We start from the raw sequence: 22,739 nt of genomic DNA, 5'->3' as shown, positions 1-22,739 counted from the left end.
TAGTTTGGAGTTACAGGTTATCCTTTCCGCACACATGTAACCGAGATCTGAATGTTTCAGAGTCTGTTCTAGAAGCGTATCTGACAATGAGTGAATATAAGTACCTGCCTTTAGGAAGCTTTCAGTCTGGTGTGAGCTATTCTTTAGTGCTATGGTTACCTGGCAAAGCAGGTGATAGTACCTTCCCCTTAGATGTAAAATGGAGTCTCTGGAGCAGAATCAGCAGAGTCCAGAATGTAAGTCCTGGTTGGCTGCTTCCATAGCCCAAGGGGATTCTGCAGTGCCCCATAAATCTGCCTCGGAGGAATGAAGGGCAGGGAACTGGGGTTTGGAGCCCAGCCAGCTGCCTTCCTTGCTTAGCAGGGGGGAGGGCTGGTTGCTGAAGACTGCCCTCTGTCACCTTCCACTGTGTCAGGGGAGCAGGTCTCAAACCTCTAGTCACCTCCTCTCCTAGCACTGTGTTCCTAGGTTACCCAGAGCGAGTGTTCTCACCTCCCTACTGCATCAGCAGGAAGGTGTCGCTTATGATGGACGGTGAGCAGCTAGGGTCAGAAGCTGAGGTTCTGAAACATGTGGAGCTGGGCGTGAGAGGAGGGGAGAAGGCGCCTGCCAAGATCAGGGAGGCTTCTGTCCTGATGCCAGGCAGTCTCTGTTAAGAGACTTGATGCTGAAGAGTAACTTCTGTCGAGGGCTGGAAAGATGGCAGCACATTAGGGCACTTGTCTCCAAGCCCAGCGACCCGAATTTGATCTCTGGGCCCCACGTGGTGGAAAGAGATGTAGCCATTTGTGCAGGTTGTCCTCTGACCTCCATATGCAACCAGGTATATTGGCTTTCCCTCCTTCCCTTGCCATAGTTAACTAAATAAATGTAATTTATTTATCGTTTATTTTTTGGTTTTTGAGACAGAGTTTCTCTATGTAGCCCTGGCTGTCCTGGAACTCACACTGTAGACCAGGCTGGCCTCGAACTCAGAGAGATCCACCTGTCTTTGCCTCCCAAGTGCTGGGATTTAGAGCATGCATCACCAGCACCTGGCAAATAAATGTAATTTTTAAGAAAAGAATAAAATTGAGAAAAGTGCCAAATTAATTAGCTTATTGGCATCACCAGCTTAAAATGTCCATGTACCTAGCACACAGACCAAGAAATGGCATCACTAGTAACTCAGATGCCCCTTGCCTTCCAACTCCCCTTCTCTCAAGATAACTACTATTCTGACTTCTGATACCCTAGATTAATTTGCCTGCATTAGAACATTATGTAGAGTCATATAGTTCTCTCCCAGCAACCCCAGCACCTGGGAACTAATGGCAGAAAGATCAGAAATTCTAGATCACCCTCAGCCTGTGATATTTAAGAACTTGTCTCTAAAAAAACAGATGGGCCAATGAGATGGCTCAGCAGATAGACACCTACTGCCAAACCTGAGTTCAGTTCCTGGAACCTACATGGTGGAGAGCAAGAATTGATTCTTGAAAGTTGTCCTCCCTCCTGCATGTGTATGTGTGTGCTTGATGCTCTCTCTCTCTCTCTCTCTCTCTCTCTCTCTCTCTCTCTCTCTCTCTCACACACACACACACACACACACACACACACACAAAATAAAAAGCGAATAAGAAACAGACAGGAAAGATCATATAAACTGGGAATGGTGGTGATGCATGACTGTAATTCTAGCACAGAAGGGAAAGAAGGCAGAAGAGTCTTGAGTTCAAGGCTAGCGTGGGCTACATGGTAAGACCTTGTGTTAAAGGAAAGAAAGATGAAATGAACTATGTGCTCTTGGGCCTGGCTTCTTTTGTTGCCCATGTTGAGATCTTCATCGTGATTCTGGGTGTGAGGGCAGTTGAGTCTCACTGTTTTATCCCACTGTATGACCATCTGTGGTTCCACAAGGCTGACAATGGCCGTTTGAGTAGTTTTGGCTTTTAGTAACAGTACTCTGCACACACACACACTCCCCCGGTTCCTACAGGGACTCTAAAGTGCATACTACGCAGGTTCTTCGCCACTAAGCTACATCCCCGTCTTCCTTCATGAACATCTTTTTTTTTTTTAAAGATTTATTTATTTATTATGTATACAACATACCTTCCATGTCTGCCTGTATGCCAGAAGAGGGCACCAGATCTCATTATAGATGGTTGTGAGCCACCATGTGGTTTCTGGGAATTGAACTCAGGACCTCTGGAAGAGCAGTCAGTGCTCTTAACCTCTGAGCCATCTCTCCAGCCCCCATGAACATCTTTTTATCTTTTTGAGACAGGTTCTCATAATGTTGCCCTAGCATGCATAGAACTCACATAGACTGAGCTGACTTTGAACTCTCAGAGATTTACCCACCATAGCCTCCCAAGTGCTGGGACTAAAGATGTGTGTCACCATGCTCAGCCCATGAAGATTTTTGCTCTCATCTTCTGCTGAACCTGTGTCCCTTTCTGAACACATTTGCTGGGTTAACCCTGGGTCTCCTGTGCAGCCCAGTACTATATGGTATTGGACCAAGCGAATAGCTGTCCTCTGTCCTAAGATAGCTGTTGTCTTTTGGATGCTGTTACCCTCCTAGACTCATATGGCCAAGTGCTGAGGACACAGTGGGTTTTTAGTATGCATTTGGTCCTTTGCCTTAGGGAGACTCTCATCCTGTTCGCTGTTAAGTTAAAGACTGTTCCTTTTCCCCCCCAAAAGGAAGGAAGCCTGTCTTAGTCACTGTTCTATTGCTGCCATTACTAAGGCAGTTTCTAAAAGAAAACATTTAATTAGGGTCTTTCTTACGATCTCAGAGGGTTAGTTCTTGACCGTCACGGTGGGGAGTGTGAGGGCACACAGGCATGGACCAGAGCAGTAGCTGAGAGCTTACAGCTGACCCACAAACAGGAGGCAGAGAGAGACTGGGCCTGGTGTGACCCACCCCCAGTGACACCCTCCTCCAAGACGACACCTCCTAATCCTTCCTAAACAGTCCACCAGACATTCAGATGTGAGCCTATGGGAGCCATTCTCCTTCAAACCACCACAAAGCCTGACAAGGGCCGCAGCTTTCTAGGCAGAGATTTTCATCCTGGCCAGGGCAAGGGCGGGAAGCAGCTTTCTCACTCTGTCCCATGGTCAAATCCAGTTCACCCCTCATTATAGAAGCAGTGAAGTATCTGAGATCTAAAGCCAAGCTGAAGTGGTCATTCAGCCCACAAATGCCTGGGCATGTACTTGCTGTGAGATATTCAGAGTTGAGCAAGACCCATAGCTTCTTGTGGGCTCCCAATTAGAAATACACACAGGGTCAGTCTTCAGGCAACTGTAATTGCTAATCCTCAATTCAACACCACCCCATGCCCCACCCTACTTCAGACAGGCTCGCGCTATGTAGCCCACGTAGTCCTGATCCTCTCTTCTCAGACTCCTTAGTGCTGGGATTCCAGTGTGTGCCCGGTTCTGTTTTAGGTGCTGGGGATCCATTAGTGAACAAATGTACAAAACCCCTAAGCTTCAAAGGCTGCTTGGAAAAGCAGAGAGACAGGCAAAATAAGTATTGGGGTGGGTAGGAGTTGAGATTGACATTAGAAGGGAATACCAGGACGGGACCTGTAGGAAATGATGTCTTAGAGACTGGGAAGTCTCTTAGTAGGCTAGAGTGCTGGGCATGAGATATGGCAGAGAATGCTCCTGCGGGTGATCGGCATGGATTCCAGGACTAAATCCAGTTCATATGGCTGGGCCGTAGAGTGTAAAGTGGAGAGAGAAAGTGAGAACTGTTTAGGACTGTCTGAGCCTCAGCAAAAGCAGGTAGGTAATGTTTGGAAAAGGCAGGCCAGATGCCTAGGCCCTTGCTGAAGCCTTCCTCTGAGCCAGGATGCTGAACCACCACGCTGTGTCCCCCACTCTTGCCTCTCCTCCCTGGCTTTCCTCAGCCCAGAAGATGTTTTGTGCATTGACCCTTATCCCTCACTTCATTTATTTGGGCAGAGGAACTAGCAAGAAAAGCTCCAAAAGCCGTCAATCTAAACGCGATCTTTTATTTTCATTATATTTATTTATTGTGTGTTCATGTGTGTGCTGGATCCGTGAGTGGAGAAGGTCAGAGGACAGCTTGCAAGAGTTGCCTCTCCCCTTCTGCCATGTGGGATCCAGGCATCAAACGTGGTTGCCAGGCTTGGTGGCAAGCACCTTTATGCACTGACTCGTCTCACCAGCCCCTAAGTGCCGCTTCGTGAGAGCTTACTGCGTTCCAGAATCACACTTTGTCCTTTATGTACTAAGCCTCTTTAATCCTCCTAAAAGGCCCCACGGGACGGGTGGAATCGGCCCCGGTTAGCTGGATTGGAAACCTACGTTAGTAATTCTGTGACTTGCCTAGTGTCATCGACTAGGAAGCTGTGGCATCGGGCTTTGAGCCCTCCTAAGCGTACAGTATAACCATGTGGGAATCCGGTGGTTGAGGGAAAGCTATTGCTAGTCCTCTGGCCCCAGACAAGCCAGGGGAGGATTGGAAATAGTTAACTTCTGACTCAGGAGGCTTGAATTCCTGTTTCCCTCCCCTGGTCTCTGTTAATCACCATGAACTGGAGTGGTGAGGCCGAACACTTCCGTCCGACCGCTCTGGCATCTCCTTTAGGATGGGGGTGAGGTTCAGATACCAGGCCTGGCAGAACTCAGGCTGATGTTCTTAGCAGACACTGCCACTGGCTGTTCATCCTCTGCCTCCGCTTGACCCACACCTCCTACCCCTGACCTTGGATAGTGAAGCTTGAAAGACCCCACCCTCTTTTCTCCACTACTGCCAGATTCCAAACCTCACCCTTCTGGGTTCCTGGGAGCTTTAGCAACAATGGTCTAGAAACTCCACTAGCTACCTAGGATGCAGGCTGCAGTTACCCTGGTCTTGCTCAGAAATACCTCATCCTAGGAAAGCAAGCCTCTTTAAACTCCTGCTTCGCTTGCCTTTGTCTCTGACTTAGCAACAGAGAAGACGGGTCAGAGCCACACAGCCAGGTGTGTGTGTGGGGGGGGACCTGACTTAATGAGTACAGACGGTGGGCTGCTTCCCCTCGTGGCCTGAATGGGAGAGCTCTGGACTGAGGAGGTTTAATCTCAGACCTTCCTCTCCCTGCTTAACCTCAGGATCCCATCTTGGCTCATTGGAGAGTGCCTAAAGGCCAAGCATTGTGGGACATGCCAGGGATCCTAGGACTTGGAAGGTGGAGGCAGGAGAATAGAGGGCGCCTGAAAGCTGGGCGTGATGGTGCACGCCTGTAATTCTAGGACTCAAAGAGTCTGGGGCAGAAGACTGGAGCAGAGCACCCTATAGCAAGACTTTGTCTTGATAAATACATAAATAGACTGCCTCGGAGGACTGGAGGTATAGCTAGCTAGCTCGGTGGTAGAGCGCATGATTACCAAGCCTTTGATCCCTACAATTACGTGCATAGGAGTGCATGTACATATTTCTAAAAGAGTCTCTTCACTCTCGAGACACAGGCTAGCCTGGAACTGGAGACCTTCCTGCTGCAACCTCCCAGGTGGTAGAATTACATTCATGTTCTGCCAAGCCTGGCTTCCTTTTTCAGACTTGAGGACCATAGCACCTTTCTTCATCTGTCTCGTTGTTATTGTTGTTGTTGTTGTTGTTGGTGGTGGTGGTGGTGGTGGTGGTGTGTATGTGTGTGTGTGTGTGTGTGTGTGTGTGTGTGTGTGTGTGTGTGCCATAGCAGACACTTAAAGGTCAGAGAACATCTTGCAGGAGTTGGTTCTCTCTTTCTACCTTGTGGGTGCTGAAGAGCAAACTCAGGCCGTCAGACTTGGTGGCAGGCACCTTTACCCACTGACCCATCTCACGGTCGTTGGTCATGTTATAGAGAAATGAGAACCCCCATCTAAACTGAGCATGTGGCACAGGTCTGTAATCCTAGTGCTTGGGAAACTGAGGCGGGAGGACCATGAATTAATGCCAACCTGGGCTGTATGGAAAGATCACGTCCCCATCCCCCAGATTCCTTTAGACTCTTGTTAAAACAGTCAGAAGAGACAGACCTTACTTAGAGGAAAGGGGAAATTTCTATCTTGATGCTTACCCCAAACTGTGTGACCTGAGGCTAGTTCCCCTAAGCTCCACCTGGAGGCTCTGAGTGCCCCTGTGCCCTGGGGCTACGTGGAGGGTTCTGCTTAGGTTATTTGGAGAGACAGTTGGAGGGTCTGCTAAGGGTTCTCTGCCTCTTGGCACATCCTGGGTGTCCTGCTTCAGGCTGACTGCTGGCTGAGCTGCCTTCATGGGACAAGCCCTGTCTTGTATCTTTAGGCATGGGGTAAAGAGCTGCTTATGGGCCCCCCCACGTACAAGCCAGAACAAGACACAAGCCCCACACCCTGCCCTCTCCCTCTGGAGTCCCTCAGCCCAGCTTCCCAACAGCCTCCCAGACCTTTTTATCCTTATACTTTATGGTCTTTATTCCATTCCGGAGTTTTCCTGCATTCCCCAGTTTGGACTGAACCCTACTCCCACTGGGTTCATCCCTACCTTTGGCCTCTGAGCCAATAGTTTGCAAGTTTATCTTTTGTGAGAGTAGCGTGTGCTCTTACCTGTCACCGTCTCTCCATCCCCTGAGGCTTTCATTAAACCATGCACATATGCTCCCTTTTACAGTAAAATGTGTGGCCTTTCTATGTGACAGGCGTGATTCTAAGCTCTCGATATGTACTGGTTCATTAAAATCTCAAGCGTTGTTTAAGGGAGGTACCGTCACCCAGTTTAGCAGGTGAGGGAACTGAGTTCAGTTAAGTAACCCCCTCCCAGGTCACAGTGAGCATAGCAGACACAGAATTTGGACCTAGCAGCCTAACTCCTCGTCAATAGCAGCAGATTATAAATACATGCAAGGTAGTTCTTTTTCCAGATTCTACTCCCTATGAGCAAGCACAGTTAGTGGCTTAATGTATTTCTATTTTGTAGATTTTTAAAATTTTTTTAAACATTATTTATGCATGTAGACAACTTGGAGTCAGGTTTTCTTTTTCTGCGGTGTGGACACCAGGGGTTGGGCTTGGGTCATCAGTCTTGGCCGCAAGCTAATTCACCGGCTGAGCCATCTTGATGGTCCCCCTGTGGAACCTTTTCTGTACAAAAACGTGAACACACATACAGGAATTTTTAACAACTGGACTATGTCATGCATACATGTTACTGTACAGCTTGCTTGGCTTGCTAAAAGATTGCAGGCATCTTTCCAGATTGTGAAACGTACATCTATCTTGATTTTGACCACTCCGGAGTCTTCCAGTGGTAGACAGGACATGATTTATTTGAGCCAGCCCTCTGTTTTTATCTTTTACAGATGTGGTGATGGGGAGGAGCTAGCACAAAAAATGTGAAGTGTTTGGATTTTTAGAAATCTATCAGGAGCCGCCTTATTAGGAAAGACAGCAGCTAAGAAATGATGGAGTGGGCTGCGCGCCTTAGCCCCGTGCAGGCGAACTGAGCTTTTATGGCCGGGCTGTGCTGCAAGCCCAAGATAAGGCATCTGTACTATTTAAAAATCATTAGTTTTCACAGTAACATTTTTTATGACTCCATAATGTGAATGTTTCCAAAGCATCTGAAACCACCCAAAACCAAGACAGTTGAAAGTTTAAAGACTTAGAAGTGAACTGCCAAATGTATCCACGCCGACATTTTTCTCAACCACTCAGAGCTTGAAAGTGGTTCAAACAGAACAAGAAAGAAAACGCATTTTTCTCCGCTCTGATTTTTCTTTAGGCTTCAGATTCTGCTAGCAGGTCTTTTGCTCCCTGCTGGTTTCTGGTCTTAAAGCAGACATTCATTTCTGATCTTATTTTCCCACTGAAAGAGATATATACATTCTTTCTTAATCCCAGATAGTGCTGTGGGAGACAGTCTTGGGCAGGGCACAGTTGCACTGATGTAAAGGGTGCATTCTAGAAAGCCTCAAATAATTCATAACACCCATGATTTGAGACGTATGTTTGCATGTGAACAAATGTGAAGTGTGTGCATGGCCCCGCTAGGTGGGAGTTTACAGCCCCATCACCTCTGCAGCCTAACAACTGTGTGACTTTCTACAATTATTTTTAATACAAGATATTTGGGATTTAGGTTTTGTTGTTGTTTTAAGATTTATTTTCTATGATGTTCTGCCTGCGTGTATATAAGTGTATCATGTGCGTGCCCAGGAAAGTCAAAAGAAGGCATCAGATCCCCAGGAACTGGAATTACAGACAGTTGTGAGCCACCATGTGGGTGCTGAACCGAACCAAGGTTCTCTACAGGAGCAGCCAGAACTCGTCACCTCTGAGCCATCGCTCCAGCCCCCAAGACAGGGATTTGTGGGGTTTTTGTTTGTTTGTTTGTTCGTTTTTGTTTTTCTAGACAGGGTTTCTCTGTAGCTTTGGAGCCTGTCTTGGAACTAGCTCTTGTAGACCAGGCTGGCCTCGAACTCACGGAGATCCGCCTGCCTTTGCCTCCTAAGTGCTGTGATTAAGGGCATGCGCCACTGCCTGGCCGGATTTGTTTGTCTTTAAACTTTGCACACGAAGGGGGGCTTTGTTTGTGGAATCATTTCAAACTTGTTTGTTCTTTTTAATGATTTATTTTGCACTGGTGTTTTGCCTGCACGTGTGTCTGTGTGAGGGTGTCGGATTCCCTGGAACTGGAGTTACAGACAGCTGTGAGCTGCCATGTGGATGCTGGGAACTGCTCTGCAAGATGTAGCCAGTGTTCTTACCTGCTGAGCCATCTCTCCAGCCCCTCATTTCACACTTCTGTAGTTGAAGTTTGCATAAAGTTTATCAGCTGTGGCTCCCGGGTCAGACTGTTTTTCTAATCACTGCACCTTAGTTTCTCATCTATGAAATAGAGGTGTTAGGGACTGGAGAGATGGCTCAGTGGTTAGGAACACTGACTGTTCTTGCAGACGACCCAAGTTCAAGTTCCGATACCCACATGATGGCTCATAACCATTCTTAACACAGTTAGAGAGGATCCAGCGCCTCTTCTGACCTCCAGGGGCACCAGTCACACATGTGATGCACATATCTACGTATGTACAGGTAAAGCATTCATACACACAGAATAAAACCAAAAAAAAATTTAAATGCATTTTGAAAATAGAGATATTATCTGGGCACGATGGGAAATAGAGGAAGGAGGATCGGGCGTTCAGTCGGGGAGTTCAAGGCAAGCCTTGGGTACATATGAATTTGAGTGCAGTCTGGGCTACATGAAATTCTGCCTCAAAAAAATAATAATTAGCTGGCTGCAGCGGTGCACGCTTTTAATCCTAACACAGACAGAGGCAGGCTGATCTCTGTGAGTTCAAGGCCAGCCTGATCTACATAGTGAGTTCCAGGACAGTCCAAACCATATAATGAGGTCCTGTTTTGAAAACAAACAAAATAATGATAATAATTAGGCATGGTAATGCGTGCCTTTGGGGGGGGTTGTTATGTAGCCTGGCTGATCTGAAACTCACAGAGATCCCCATTTCTACCTCCAGTAAGAGATTGGTATCAGCCCAGGACCCCCAAGACCAAGTTCTCAGCACAAAGGAGAGTCATTTGCCCCAGAGGGACACAAGGCAGGGAATGAGTGACAAAGACAGGAAGTAGAGGATGAGGAGAAGGTGAAGGGAACAAGGGAAAGGGATATTTTTCCTGGAGCGGAACAAAGACTGCCTCTTGTTGGAGGAGACAGAGAGGAAAATGGCGGTTTATAAAGGAAAGGGGAGGGGCGACCCTGTGTTAGGATGAGGTGTTTAATTTTAACTGGGCATGTAGGGTAGCCAAATGGGGCATTGTTGGACTTTGATAGTTTGGTAGCTGGACTTTGGTTGTCAGCCTCAGGAGGAGGAAGTAGCTAAATAAGGGAATAGACCTTGGTGGCTAGCTTTAGGGCTGTAATCTATGTAATCTAGTGGTTTTTAGCAAGGCAGAGGGATTTGGGGAGAAGAACAAGGCCTGCCAGAGTCATGGTTGCCAGGTCCAGGCTGGCTAGAGTCCCTTCATGCACCACCACATCTGGTCCTGACTCTTGCCTTTAATTCCACTATTTGGGAGGCAGAAGCAGGTGGATCTCCATGAGTTCAAGTCCACTCTGGTCCAGTAGCAAGTTCCGGGTCAGGCAGGGCTATATAGTAAAAGCCTGTCTTAGAGAAAGTTATTACTACTAATAAGCAAAGTGAAGTTGAAGATGAGGGGCTAGAAAAGAAGGGCTAGAATGTGGCTGGAAAGTGGAGGTAAAGATTGCATATTTTTTGAGGGGTTTTGTTTGTTTTAAAGATTTGTTTTTTAATGTGTATGTGTGTGTTATTTGACAAAAGAAATTCCTGAGGAGATGAAACACCCAGATTGGGAACCCACAATAAATAGACCACAAGTACAGATACCACCAAGGACTGCTTACTTTTAGTGGAGCTCCTTAGAGGGATATGGGTGAGGGGCAGAAATGACTCCAAGACAGAAGCATCACCAAAGCCCACCCCAGCATGTGTGACAGCTCAAAAAAGCTGGGCACCTGGAGCACACTGCACTGCCTGCAGACAGCTCATCTGGTTGAAGACTCCTTTCCAGGGAACCCTGGTCTAGACCTCTTCCAGGCAGCCCAGCTGGCTTCTGCTTTCTCCAGGAAGCTGGTCTGGTCTCAGTCTTCTTGGCAGCTCAACTGCTCTGGCCAGGGGAGGAGGTGGAGGGGATGGGGGTGTTAGGGAATCTGGTCAGTTTCAGGTACTTCCTGAGCTATCTTGAGTTGTTTACCTTCGGTCTCAAGGAGCTCCCCTGCAGGATAGAATGACTTCCTTTCAGATGGACTGCGATAGTATCCGTATGTGCCTTCATGAGTTTGTTTGCACCATGTTCTTGCTAGTGCTGGTAGAAGCCTGAAGAGAACGTCAGAACTCCTGGAACCAGCTACAGGCAAGCCACCCGGTATGAGTGCTGGGAACTAAGCCAGGGTCCTCTGCAGGAGCAGGAAATGTTCTTAACCTCTGAGCCATTTCTCCAGCCCTTTCGATTCTGTTTTCTGAAAGCAGAGTCTTAGGTAGATGCGGTGGAATCCGACTGTGCTCTGTAGTCCCTTGAACACATGAGCTTCTTCTGGTCCTGTGTCCCTCCTGAGTTCTGTGTTACAGGGGCACCCCACCCATTCATCCTAAGATCAGTGCCACATTATTGATGAGTTTCAAACAAAAATCACATCCTTTAGCCCTCGGCTAGCCCCAGAAGACAGTAGATTCAGGGTGTGCCTCCAGAACCTCGTGGTGGGGTTTCAGCCTGGCCACTGTTGGCACTTTGGAGAAGCCCTGGACCCCCAAGCGTGCTGGAGATTAACTTCAATGAAGCTAGCGTGGGGATGGACTTTCCAGCATGCCCTGGGACAGTTCAGCCAGAAGCACAGGGGCTCTCAGCCTGCATAGTGGATACATTCCCAGCATGCTTCTCTACTCTATGGCCTCTCCCCATTGGTCTGCTCCGTTCTCGTCCTATTCAACATCTTTTTGTGCTCTCTTGCCTCAGCCCTTGCTGTTGCTGTGTATAAGCACATGCCACCACAACTGTCCATCTTGGTATCCCCTTGTTTAAAAGACGCCTAATGGACAGGGTTCAAAGACAGGGCTCCTTCTTGGTTCCAGGGCTCGGCTCCATCTCCTCATTTGTGCGGTGTGAAACTATTAATATTATATAATTGTTGGACGTGTACTATAAATGGCTCCTTGTGACCTTTTCCCTGCTTTGTAGAGCACTGTTTTTCCTTGGGAGGTTTTCTTTTATAGTATTTGAGGCTATAGTGTAGATATCCAAGCGCCTGTAATACACCCTAATCAAGCATTGGAAGGTTATTGTGTCCTTTCTTTTTCTTTTATGTAAGCAACAGATTTAAGGATCCTTGTTGGTCTGTTTTTGCCATATCTGGAATAATTTCTGTCACTATACTCATGTCAAAGGGATTATTTATGAGGTTTTTTGTTTGTTTGATTGATTTTGTTTGTTTGTTTTGGTTTTTCAAGACAGGGTTTCTCTATAGCTTTGGAGCCTGTCCTGGAACTAGCTCTTGTAGACCAAGCTGGCCTTGAACTCCGCCTGCCTCTCTGCCTCCTGAGTGCCTGGGTATTTATAGGTTTTTAACTGATATAAAAGTGCCAGTTACATTCTTGCTCATCCCAACAGTATACAGCATCTGGTTCCCCAGTAATCCACAGCATGTGACCTTTTCTTTGTTTTTTCAGACAGCATTTCACTATTTAGCTCAGACTGTCCTGAAATTCGCTTTGTCGACCAGGCTAGCCTCAAACTCACAGAGATCCGCCTGCCTCTCCTCCCAAGTGCTGGGATTAAAAGCTTACGCCACTACTGCCCAATTTAGCAATGGTCTTTAAATTAGTATTTTTCAGTGTCGTGTGTGTGTGTGTGTGTGTGTGTGTATGTGTGTATCACAGTATTACACACACACACACACACACACACACACACACAGAGCTTTACTTTGGAAAACCCCAGCATCTTTCTTTCCTGTCCGTTTCACATGCTTTCCCTCTGCCCCTTATCCTACCGCTCTTCAGAAGCTTGTTTGCTCTGTGAGGCAGTTATGTCCCCAGACAAAGTAGAACTGAGACTTTGAAGGCAGTGTCTCCTGCCACTCTCCCAACTGCTGTGTGAACACATCCTGATCAGGTAGATACTTCCCTTTTCCTAGTCTAACACCCGAGATCAGCAGGGAATAGGCCAGGACTGATCGATCACTCTGATGGGTCTTTGGTCCTCAGATGGGTCATTTTCTTTTGCCAGAACATCTAACATATTTGGACATTGGAGCTATGTAGCACCTTTGTATTGTGGCTGAGAAGTCCAGTGCCCCCTTTCAAGGCTGTTTCCTTGGGCGTGGGAAGGAAGGAATCTGGGTATTTGTGACCTAAAGTCAAGCAGATATCCTCAGCACAATACCCATCAGTTTGCATAAATCTGCTTAAAATGCTTCCTTTCTTCCACAGCTCCAGGACCTGAGAGGTTTATAGTGTGTCGGTCTAAGATCTGAGGCCCATCTTCACGGGATGCCTTTTAGAGAGGAGTTTTGAACCTATGCCAGGGACTCCAGATTCTATCGAGTGTCTCCTATCTAGAGCAGAAACCCGAGGCTCTGATCTTCTTTGTTGACGTTCTTGCTCGTTTCTATAGAAACAGTCCCATCTGAAAGCTGTCAGTTTCCCAGGGTCCAGCAGGCACTTCTCCTAGAGTTTGTTCTCCTGTCCAAAGCCCTGTGGGGAAAGCGAGCTGCAGCAGTCAAACGGCTTTGAGGCCTTGGGTGGGTGTGGAAGTCAGAACTGTCTAGGCCTTTGTTTTCCAGCCTTGAAGTTTGAACCATTGCGTCATGTATTCCTTGGTGCTCATCAGCTCACCTCAGAAAGAGCGTGACACAAGCCCATTCATGCCCCCGTGAGTTAGCCAGGATGTGAGGCCTTGAGAGCTTCACAGCCAGGAACAAGTATCTTCTCTCAAGGCCAACGCAGGATGAGTGATGATGAGACCGGGGTTGGGGCTCAGCTTTAGTCTGAGACAGTGGCAGAAAGCCACAGATTCCAGGAAGCGTCCAGGAGGAAGCTGTAATGGTCCGCCCCGGGGCTTAACCTCTCAGCAGTTTCTCTGATGCCCAGCTTTCAGAGAAAATGACTCATGTTCTCACAGATGCCCCAGCAAGTTTCCCTAGAGAGGTCCGTGTGTCTGTGAGATCTCCATCCTCTGCCTCCCCCAGTGAGCCACAGAGCAGACACACACACACACACACACACACACACACACACACACACACGCACACACACCCGCTGAAGACAGCCCTTCCAGAAGCAGACTGAGCCAGTTTTCTTCTATGTTCTTGGGCACCGAGCATCTGCTTACTCTCTTGGCTCTTCAGGTATAACAATCACAGCTAACCTTTTTGCAGATGGGGAGATGTTTTTTCCTGTGGTCTAGAAAGGACTAGTTAGAGGAGGGTTGGTACTGGGGAGATGGTCCAGGGGTTATGAGCACTGGCTGCTCTTACAGAAGCCTCAGGTTCAGAGCCCCATGTGACGCCTCATAGCTTTCTGTAACTGCTGTTTCAGGGACTCTCGTGCCCTCTCTGGCTGCTGCTGGTATTGCATGCACATTTGGACAAAACACTCAAAAAATTTAAAAGTACACATAAAAATTTTTAAATCTTTTTAAAAAAGGCCAGCTGGGTGTGGTGGCACACACCTGTTATCTTAGTGCATGGAAGGCCAAGGCAGGGAAATTAATGCAAGTTTGAAGCCAGCCTAGCCTACGTTAGTAAGTCCAGGCCAGCCTAAGCTGCATAGCAAACCTTACCTCAAAAGGGTAAGGGAACCAGGGAGTTGGCTCAGCTGATAAGAGCGCTTACCCTGCAAGCATGAGGACCTGAGGTCAAACCCCCACATGAAAGCCTGTAACCCCAGCCAGCATCATTGAGGGTGGAGACTGGGTGGTGGTCCTGGGAGGACTTGCTGTCCAGTCAGCCCAGCTGGAGGAGGGGGTCCTGGGTGGGTGGGGGACGTCATGGGGGCCACTTCTCATTCAATAAGAGACTTTTCAAGGCAATAAGGTAGACCGAGATAGACACCTGATACATTGATCTGGCCTCCACATATGTGTTTATGTACACACTCACGTGTAGGTGCCATACACATATATGACACACATATACACAGCATACAAAGGGAGCTGATAGAAGCCAAGGCTTGGATCTGGATGCATTGGCTAACTGTGCTTACATAGATTGACAGTACCTTTTCCTAAAGTCTTATCCTGGACCAGGCACACATGATCATTATTCCCACTTTTCAGATGAGTAGATTGAATTCCCAGACGCTCACACCATTTCGTAGGCATGCGGCTGACAGCTGAGTGTGCTGGACCTCCGTGTTATTCACTGACTGCCTTCAAGATTTGAAGTCCTGCGGCCTTTTAGCTGTTGGGACTTTCTCTCTGAAGCTGACTCTGGGGGCAGTTCAAAGCACCCTCTCTCCCTTTGCCCCTACAGCCTCTTGTTTGCTGAGTTGCCGGATTGGAAGCGTAATACCTACCTTGAAGGTGATATTGTTTCCCGGGACTGGGAAAGAAAACACTTAGCTGAGTGTCTCCAGCAGAGCGGGTGTTTGAAGCATGTCCCTGCCTGCCTGAACGCCTGCCCCTTGGTTGTATCCTGCTTCCTGTTGAATGTGGGTTAGAGCTGATGTGTCTGGAATATGCAGCCGGCGGGGGAGGCCGAGACACCCATTAATACATGACTGCTGACTGCTTGATTGCTGGCACTGTCCCCTCTGAGAATAGATGGGCACCCTAGATACTGAGATCTTAACGTCCAGCACCATGTGTTAGTGGGAAGTGCCAGAAGACAGGGCAACAGGGTGTGCTGGCATTCCTTAGGAGCAGAGTGTGTGGATAATAGGAGGAGATTTTTCTGGCTTACTGCGGACATGTATGGCATATTTTAGAATTTGGGGGGCTTAAGGCTTATGAGTATTGGGGAAGTTATTAGTGCCCTGCTGGGTAACCTGGAAGGATAGACCAGGGAGCTGCTGGAGTCTCCTGCAGTTCAAGAACAGAAACGAAAGTAACTATTACATTTTTTATGTTTGTTGTTTTGAGATAGGCTCTCATACAGCCAAGGACAGTGACAGCTGACAAGCACAGAGAACTGATTCTCCTGCTTCCACCTCCTAGGGGCTGGGATTATAGGCATACAATACCGGGCCTGGCAAATGTTAAGTCAGTGTTTTGAATAGCTGTCCGAGGGCTGGAGAGATGGCTCAGTGATTAAGAGCACTAGCTGTTCTTCCAAAGGTCCTGAGTTCAGTTTGCAGCAACCAACCACATGGTGGCTCACAACCATCTGTAATAAGATCTGGTGCCCTCTTCTGGCCTGCAGGCATACATGCAGGAAGAACACTGTATAGATAATCAATAAATAAACCTTAAAAAAAAAAAAGAGTACGGTAGTAACCATGGGACTCCAGAATGGTCTGCGATAAATAATCACCTCATCTTTGTCCCAGCTACAGGATTCTCTGCCCAGGAGCCTATTTCTTTTGAATTGCTTTTCAGAGATACTTTTCAGTTTTTGTTGGTGGTGTTTTCCATTTTATTTATGGGGGGATGGACACAGAGTCCAGGAGAAGGCATCAACTCCCATCAGGAGCTGGAACTGCAGACATCTGTGAACCTCTTGACATAGCTGCCGGCGTCTGAGCTCCATTCCTTGTGATTGATGAGGAAGTGCTTTTAACCACTGAGCCATTTCTCCAGCTCTCAAATACAGCTTTAAAAGGACACATGTGGACTAGGATTGTAGCTCAGTGACATAGTTTTTGCCTGGTATGTGTAAGGTCCTGGTCAATACACCATTGTCGCACACACACAATATCAAATAAATAATGAAGTACAAATGAGCATATTAGCAGGGAAACAGATCGTTTTCTACTATTAAGACGTTAAGATTTATTAGCAGTATGCCTAGGATCTTCTCATAGACTACAGAATAAGAATGCCCATCTCTTATAGCTTGTTTATTTTTTGGGTGCTGGGGAGTCAAATCCAAGGCCGCATATGCTAGGCGAGTGCTCACCACTGAGCTAGCTCTCCTGCCCTGTTCATAGCTTCCTGTTTCATTGAATGGATGATGACCTAACAAAGTCAATCCCTCACTGATGCGCATTTAAGTTGTCCCTGCACTTCTGCTGTGTCAGCCAGGCATTGTTGATCAAGTTGATGGATGGTGTAGATGGTTAAGAAAAAGTGGCTTCAGAACGCCCTGTAGGAATTTAGAGATGCTTGTGGAGAAGCAGTTTTCGCGTGGTTTCTAGGCAGATGTCATGGGTGCACGGGTTTGAATGAATGCCTTGCTGAAGAATCTGACTTTAGCCTCTGCTGGGTTCTGCTTCTAAATCTACTCTTTAGCAGTATGGGTTTAGGCAAGTCATCTCACCTTGGAGTTTCCTCTTGGTGAGGATGCTAGAGGATGCTGTGTGTGGTCGACAGAGTAATGTTTTGTGTTCTGATTTGTGTGGTCCTCGTGATGGTTCTGTAAGATGAATGGTGGTCTTCCAAATCTAAGCTTTTAATAAATTAATCCAAGTTCTGCATCAAGAAGTCGGTGTTCTAATTTTCGACAAGGGAGCTAAAAGTATACAATGGAAGAAGGAAAGCATCTTTAACAAATGGTGCTGGCATAACTGGATGTCAACCTGTAAAAAAATGAAAGTAGATCCATATCTATCACCATGCACAAAAATCAAGTCCAAATGGATTAAAGACATCAGCATTAATCCGTCCACTTTGAACCTGATAGAAGAGAAAGTGGGAAGTAGTCTACAAGATATAGGCACAGGAGGCCTCTTCCTAAGTAGAACCCCAGTAGCACAGACAATAAGAGAAACAATGAATAAATGGGATCTACTGAAACTGAGAAGCTTCTGTAAAGCAAAGGACACTGTCAGTAAGACAAAAAGGCTGCCTTCTGACTGGGAGAAGATCTTCACCAACCCCTCATCAGACAAAGGTCTGATCTCCAAAATATACAAAGAACTCAAGAAACTAGGCACTAAAACTCTAATTAACCCAATTAAAAAATGGGGTACTGAACTTAACAGAGAATTCACAACAGATGAACTTCGAATGGCCAGAAGACACTTAAGGTCATGCTCAACCTCCTTAGCGATCAGGGAAATGCAAATCAAAACCACTTTGAGATACCATCTTACACCTGTCAGAATAGCTAAAGTCAAAAACACCAATGATAGCCTATGCTGGAGAGGATGTGGGGTGAGGGGAACACTCATCCATTGTTGGTGGGAATGCAAACTCGTGCAGCCACTGTGGAAATCAGTGTGGCGGTTTCTCAGGAAACTGGGAGTCAACCTCCCTCAGGACCCAGCAATTCCACTCTTGGGAATATACCCTAAAGATTCCCTAACATACTACAAAAGCATTTGTTCTACTATGTTCATAGCAGCACTATTTGTAATAGCCAGAACCTGGAAACAGCCTAGGTGCCCCTCAATAGAAGAATGGTTAAAAAAGGTGTGGAACATATACACATTAGAGTTTTACTCAGCGGTAAAAAACAATGATATCTTGAATTTTGCATGCAAATGGATGGAAATAGAAAACGCTTTACTGAGTGAGGTAAGCCAGACCCAAAAAGAGGAACACGGTATGTATTCACTCATAAGTGGATTCTAACCATAATTAAAGGTCTTTGAGCCCATTATTCGTGATCCTAGAGAAGCTAAATAAGAAGATGAACCTGATGAAGATTATTTAGCTATCCACCAGGAGGTAGGAAATAGACAAGAGTCCCAGATTCTTCATCTGGCGAAGGACGGCGATAAAGTCGGAGACCCACATTGGAGCACCAGACTGAGCCCCCCGAGGTCCAAATGAGGAGCAGAAGGAGGAAGAACATGAAAAACGAAATCAGTACTGCGAGGGATGCTATCACCCACTGATACAAGGAAACGGATCTAATGAGAGTTTACCAAGACCAGTTGGACTGGGTCTGAACGAGGACGTGATCTAACCAGATTCTCGGAATTTGGCCGGATTCTCTGAATGTGGCTGGCCCGAAGTCTTTCTGAAAAGCCATTGACTATGATACTGGGACCTGTTTCCTCTGCATATTCTGGATTTTGGGGATATTCTGGATTTTGGGGATCCAGTCTGTTTGGATACTCACCTTCCTGGACCTGGAGGGAGGGGGAGGAACTTGAACTTCCCACAGGGCAGGAAACCCTGACTGCCCTAAGGGACGAAGAGGGAGGAGGAGAGGGAGTGGGGGGAGTGGGAGGGTGTTGGGAAGAGGGGCGGAAATGGAAACTTTTATAATTTAATAAAATTTACTTTCAAAAAAAAAAAAAGAAGTCGGTGTTCATGCCAAATGGTTCTGGTGCACACCTTTAATCCCAGGAGACAGAGGCAGGTGAATTTCTGAATTCAAACATTGATACTCACAACTAACAGGCTTTAAAAATAAAAATATGGTGGGCTACAGAGATGGCGCAGTAGTTAAGAGCATATACTGTTCTTGCCAAGAACCCATGTTGGTTCCCAGCACCCACATTGGGCAGCTCGCAGCCCCCTATATAAGTCCATTTCCAGGGAGTCTGATGCCCTCTTCTGGCCTGCTCAGGTACTGCACGTGAGTGCTGTACTAGCATATGTGCAGGCAAAACTGCCATACACCTAAGGTGAAACACAACAAAAAAGCTGGCTTTAAAAATGATCTCGGTTATTTCTGTAGATGAGGAATAATGGGAAGTGGAGGAAGTTTTGGGGAAGATGAAAAAGACCACATGACTGGGGTGGTTATGGTAATGACAGGTTCCAGATAGGTCTGGGAACTACTTTTAGCGTTTTCATTGCCTAGCTATGTGACTTTAATGAACATGTTAAACCTATTACCTGGACATGATGGCACACGCTTATTATATTTAAGATGATTTAGTCTTTATCTTCTTTTTTCTTCATTTTTCAAGACAAAGTTTCTCTGTTTAACAGTCCTGGCTGTTGTAGAACCCGCTTTTATAGACCAGGCTGGTCTCAAGCTCCACAGAGAGCCACCTGCCTGTGCCTCCCAGGTGGTGGGATTAAAGGTGAGCAACACCACTGCCTGGCTAGTCTTTATCTTACTTCTGTTGTTCCTGGTCCTCTTTCTAGGATTAAAAAGAAGCAAAATTCCTCGGGTGAGCCTGCAGACATGTGCAGTAGAATAAAAGCCCGGGCCACTCCACGGTTCTCATGATTCCTGGCACCCTCTGAAATAGAATCAAGCCTGGGTTCCTTTCTTCCCCTCTTCCCCAGCCAAGTGTGTTAGCCCAGGACTCCTCAGAGAGGAGGCAGGGCTGTCTCTAAGCAGTCTTCGCTTTCCTACTCGCACATTCCAGCTTTCCAGGAGGATGTGTGCCTAACTGTGTGTGCTCTGGAGCTCTGGGGTTCTGGGTCTCCTGAGAGCCGGCCCTGGACTCCTGTGGGCTGCCCGTGGCTCCTTATGGGAGTTAAGCCCTGGGGCCCCTTTGACTGACTTCATCCACCTCCGTAATCTCTGCCAGCTTCCCAGGTTCACGTGGTAGAATCTTGCTACAGGAAACCAAAATGTGTTGCCCCAGAAGATGCCTGGGGGATATAAATATTTTTGAACAAAAGGCAATTAAAAAGCACCACAAGAGGCAGGCATGTTGGTGCACACCTTTAATTTAATTTCAGTTCTCCTAGGATGACTCTCTGAGTTCAGGACCAGCTTGGTCTACAAAGCTGTATAAGAAGACTTTGGAGAGAGAGAGAAGGCAGGGGCAAAGAGAGGGAAGGAAGGAAAGAAGGAGGTGAGCGAGTATATACTCCGCATGTTTAAGCCCTGGATTCGATACTTAGCACAAAGAATAAAGATGGATGGATGGATGGATACAGATGCAAATGCAGGGGCTGGAGAGGTGGTCAGCAGGTAGAGAAGAAAGGGGAGAAGGCCCTTTCTGCCCTCCCAGCTTTCCCCCAACAGGCTATAATTCTCCTTTCTGAAAGCCGCTCTTATCAGTAAAGAAACCTTGCGCTGCTCCATGAGTTTGCTCCCTGGATTTACATCAGTTTCCTGCCTCTGTAAGTGCTTCCCTTTGTCTTGTGGCTTCTCTGAACTGCACTGTTCATTGTTGAGGAAGGCGTGTGAAGTTCTAGCCACACGGAGTCTTTGCCTGTGTGACACATACTGAATGCGTTAATAAGCTTGTTTTTCTCCTCTTACTCTGTCTTTTATTACAGGGTCTGTCTGGACTACCGAGACTGCCAGCTTCGGCTGTTTGGGGGAGGGGGTGTTTCTTCCCCCAGGGGCGTGCATCCTGCCTTCTCTCTGGCTTTGCTTCTCCTCCTTGCTGCACGTCCTTGCAGTTGAGTCATTTCAAAGTGTGATGATACCGCCGTGTTTCTGTCCGGGCTGCTTCCATGGACACCTACCATTTCCGGTTGCAGCAGTGCTGAGCAGTGCTGCTGTGGACACCTTAACATGCACTTTTGGTTTAAAAAAAAAAAGTGCTGGAGATTGACCTCAGGGCTTTGTACATGTGAGACAGCACTCTACTACTGAGCTACATGCCTAGCCTTGTGACTCCAATTTAATTTTTTTTTTCAAATCGTAGTACTTCATGTGTGTGGTTGTTTTGTCTACATGTCTGTCTATGCACTGCATGCGTACTTGGTGTTCACAGAGGCCAGAAGAAGACGTCAGATCTCCTGGAACTAGAATTACAGGTGTTGTGAGCCATTGTGTGGGTGCTGGGAATTGAACCCAGATCCTCTGAAAGAGTAGCCAGTACTCAACGGTGACCACCTCTCCAGCGCCACGGCCAGACCTTTCCACGGTGGCTAGTCACTTACACGTTCCCACCAGCCATGCATGCGAGGCATCTGGTTTCTCCACATCCTCCCTCTGGGAGTGCGACTCCATATTGTCTAGCATTCACTCAGCCCTGGGCTTGACCCCCAGCAACACAAAGTCAAGGGGGTTGGGACTAATAGCTAGCTTGGACTTGTAGTCAGTAACTCCAACTGCTGGGGAGATGGCTCCGTGATTAAGAGAACCGGCCACTCTTCCAGAGGACCCAGGTTCGATTCCCAGCAACCACATGGTGGTTCACAACCACCTGTAACTTCAGTACCACGGAAATCCGAATCCCTTCTCTGCCCTCTTTGGTGTACAGACACACAGGCAGGCAAAACACCTGTATGTATAAAATAAAAATAAATAAAACTTTTTTAGGGTAGAAGGGGCCTTGCAGGTAGAATTGAAAAGAAGTATGACAAACTTAAATTACCAGAAACTGCGGAAAGTGTTTGTGGGTAACAGGATCACACAGTGTCACGTCCTTGGATGCCTACTGTGTGTAGATTGCCTCTAGGAAATCGCCTTCCTTTAGATGTAACTCAACAAGGCTACCAGCAACTGATGCTGTGAATGCTCCCAGCCCTGGTTCTCCGGCCTGGTGAACAAAGGGGCTGAACACACAAGCCGATGGTGAGGTGGTCCTCCCTCCACCAAGACCAAATGGAGGGGCTGGAGAGGTGGCTCAGTGGTTAAGGACATGGACTATTTTTCCAGAAGACCTGAATTCAGTTCCTAACACTCATATATCGGGGGCTCACAACACCTGCAACTCCAGCTGCAGAGCATCTGACTCTTCTGTCCTTCACGGGCACCTGACATACACGGCATACATTCATATACATACAAATGAAAAAAATATTTAAAATAATGGTAAGACGACGCGTAGAAACGCCATCTGAGACTTGTAACCACCTGCTGGACAGAGACTCCGGATGCTACCACTTGGTAGTCCTTAATCTAGTCAGGGGGTGGCTTTCTAATTCCCTCTTTCTCTTTTCCTCACAGTAGCCCTGACTGGACACACCAGACATGAGATGCATGGTGCTGACCATGGAGAAATCACTGTGCTGGGCAGCGGGACAGCCCAGGTAAAACGCCATGTCTGTCTTCAGGACAAAAGGAAGATGCTGCGTTCAGATTACTGCTGGCCAGTCTGATTGGTATAGCAGTGAGCGCTAAGTAAACCCCGAGCAGAGAAGTGACTGTGACTGAAGCTTCCCAGTAGGAGGCACTAGAGAGGCAGCCCATGAGGTGGGAAGAGGGTCATGACTGCCAGCACCCTGTTCACTAAGGCTCCTTAGGTCCCTCCCTTCCGGTTTGG

The 22,739-nt window shown here is 47.2% G+C and overlaps 1 protein-coding gene across 2 annotated transcripts in view; it reads left to right on the top strand.

The window, feature by feature from the left end:
* The window catches only part of Cdh3 (cadherin 3), a 50,309-nt gene that overhangs the window by 5,122 nt on the left and 22,448 nt on the right, over nt 1-22,739 (top strand). The window contains exon 3 of one of the 2 annotated variants that reach the window (XM_087900200.1): nt 22,427-22,506. In XM_087900200.1, coding sequence (XP_087756326.1) covers nt 22,427-22,506 — 80 coding nt within the window. Of the gene's footprint in view, nt 1-22,423; nt 22,507-22,739 lie in introns of both variants that reach the window. The other variant, XM_087900199.1, reaches the window with a different exon arrangement.

This window comes from Myodes glareolus, chromosome 22, assembly GCF_982192425.1.
Source record: "Myodes glareolus chromosome 22, mMyoGla1.1, whole genome shotgun sequence".
NCBI classification, from domain to species: domain Eukaryota; kingdom Metazoa; phylum Chordata; class Mammalia; order Rodentia; family Cricetidae; genus Myodes; species Myodes glareolus.
This window is presented reverse-complemented; position numbering and strand designations above follow the sequence as displayed.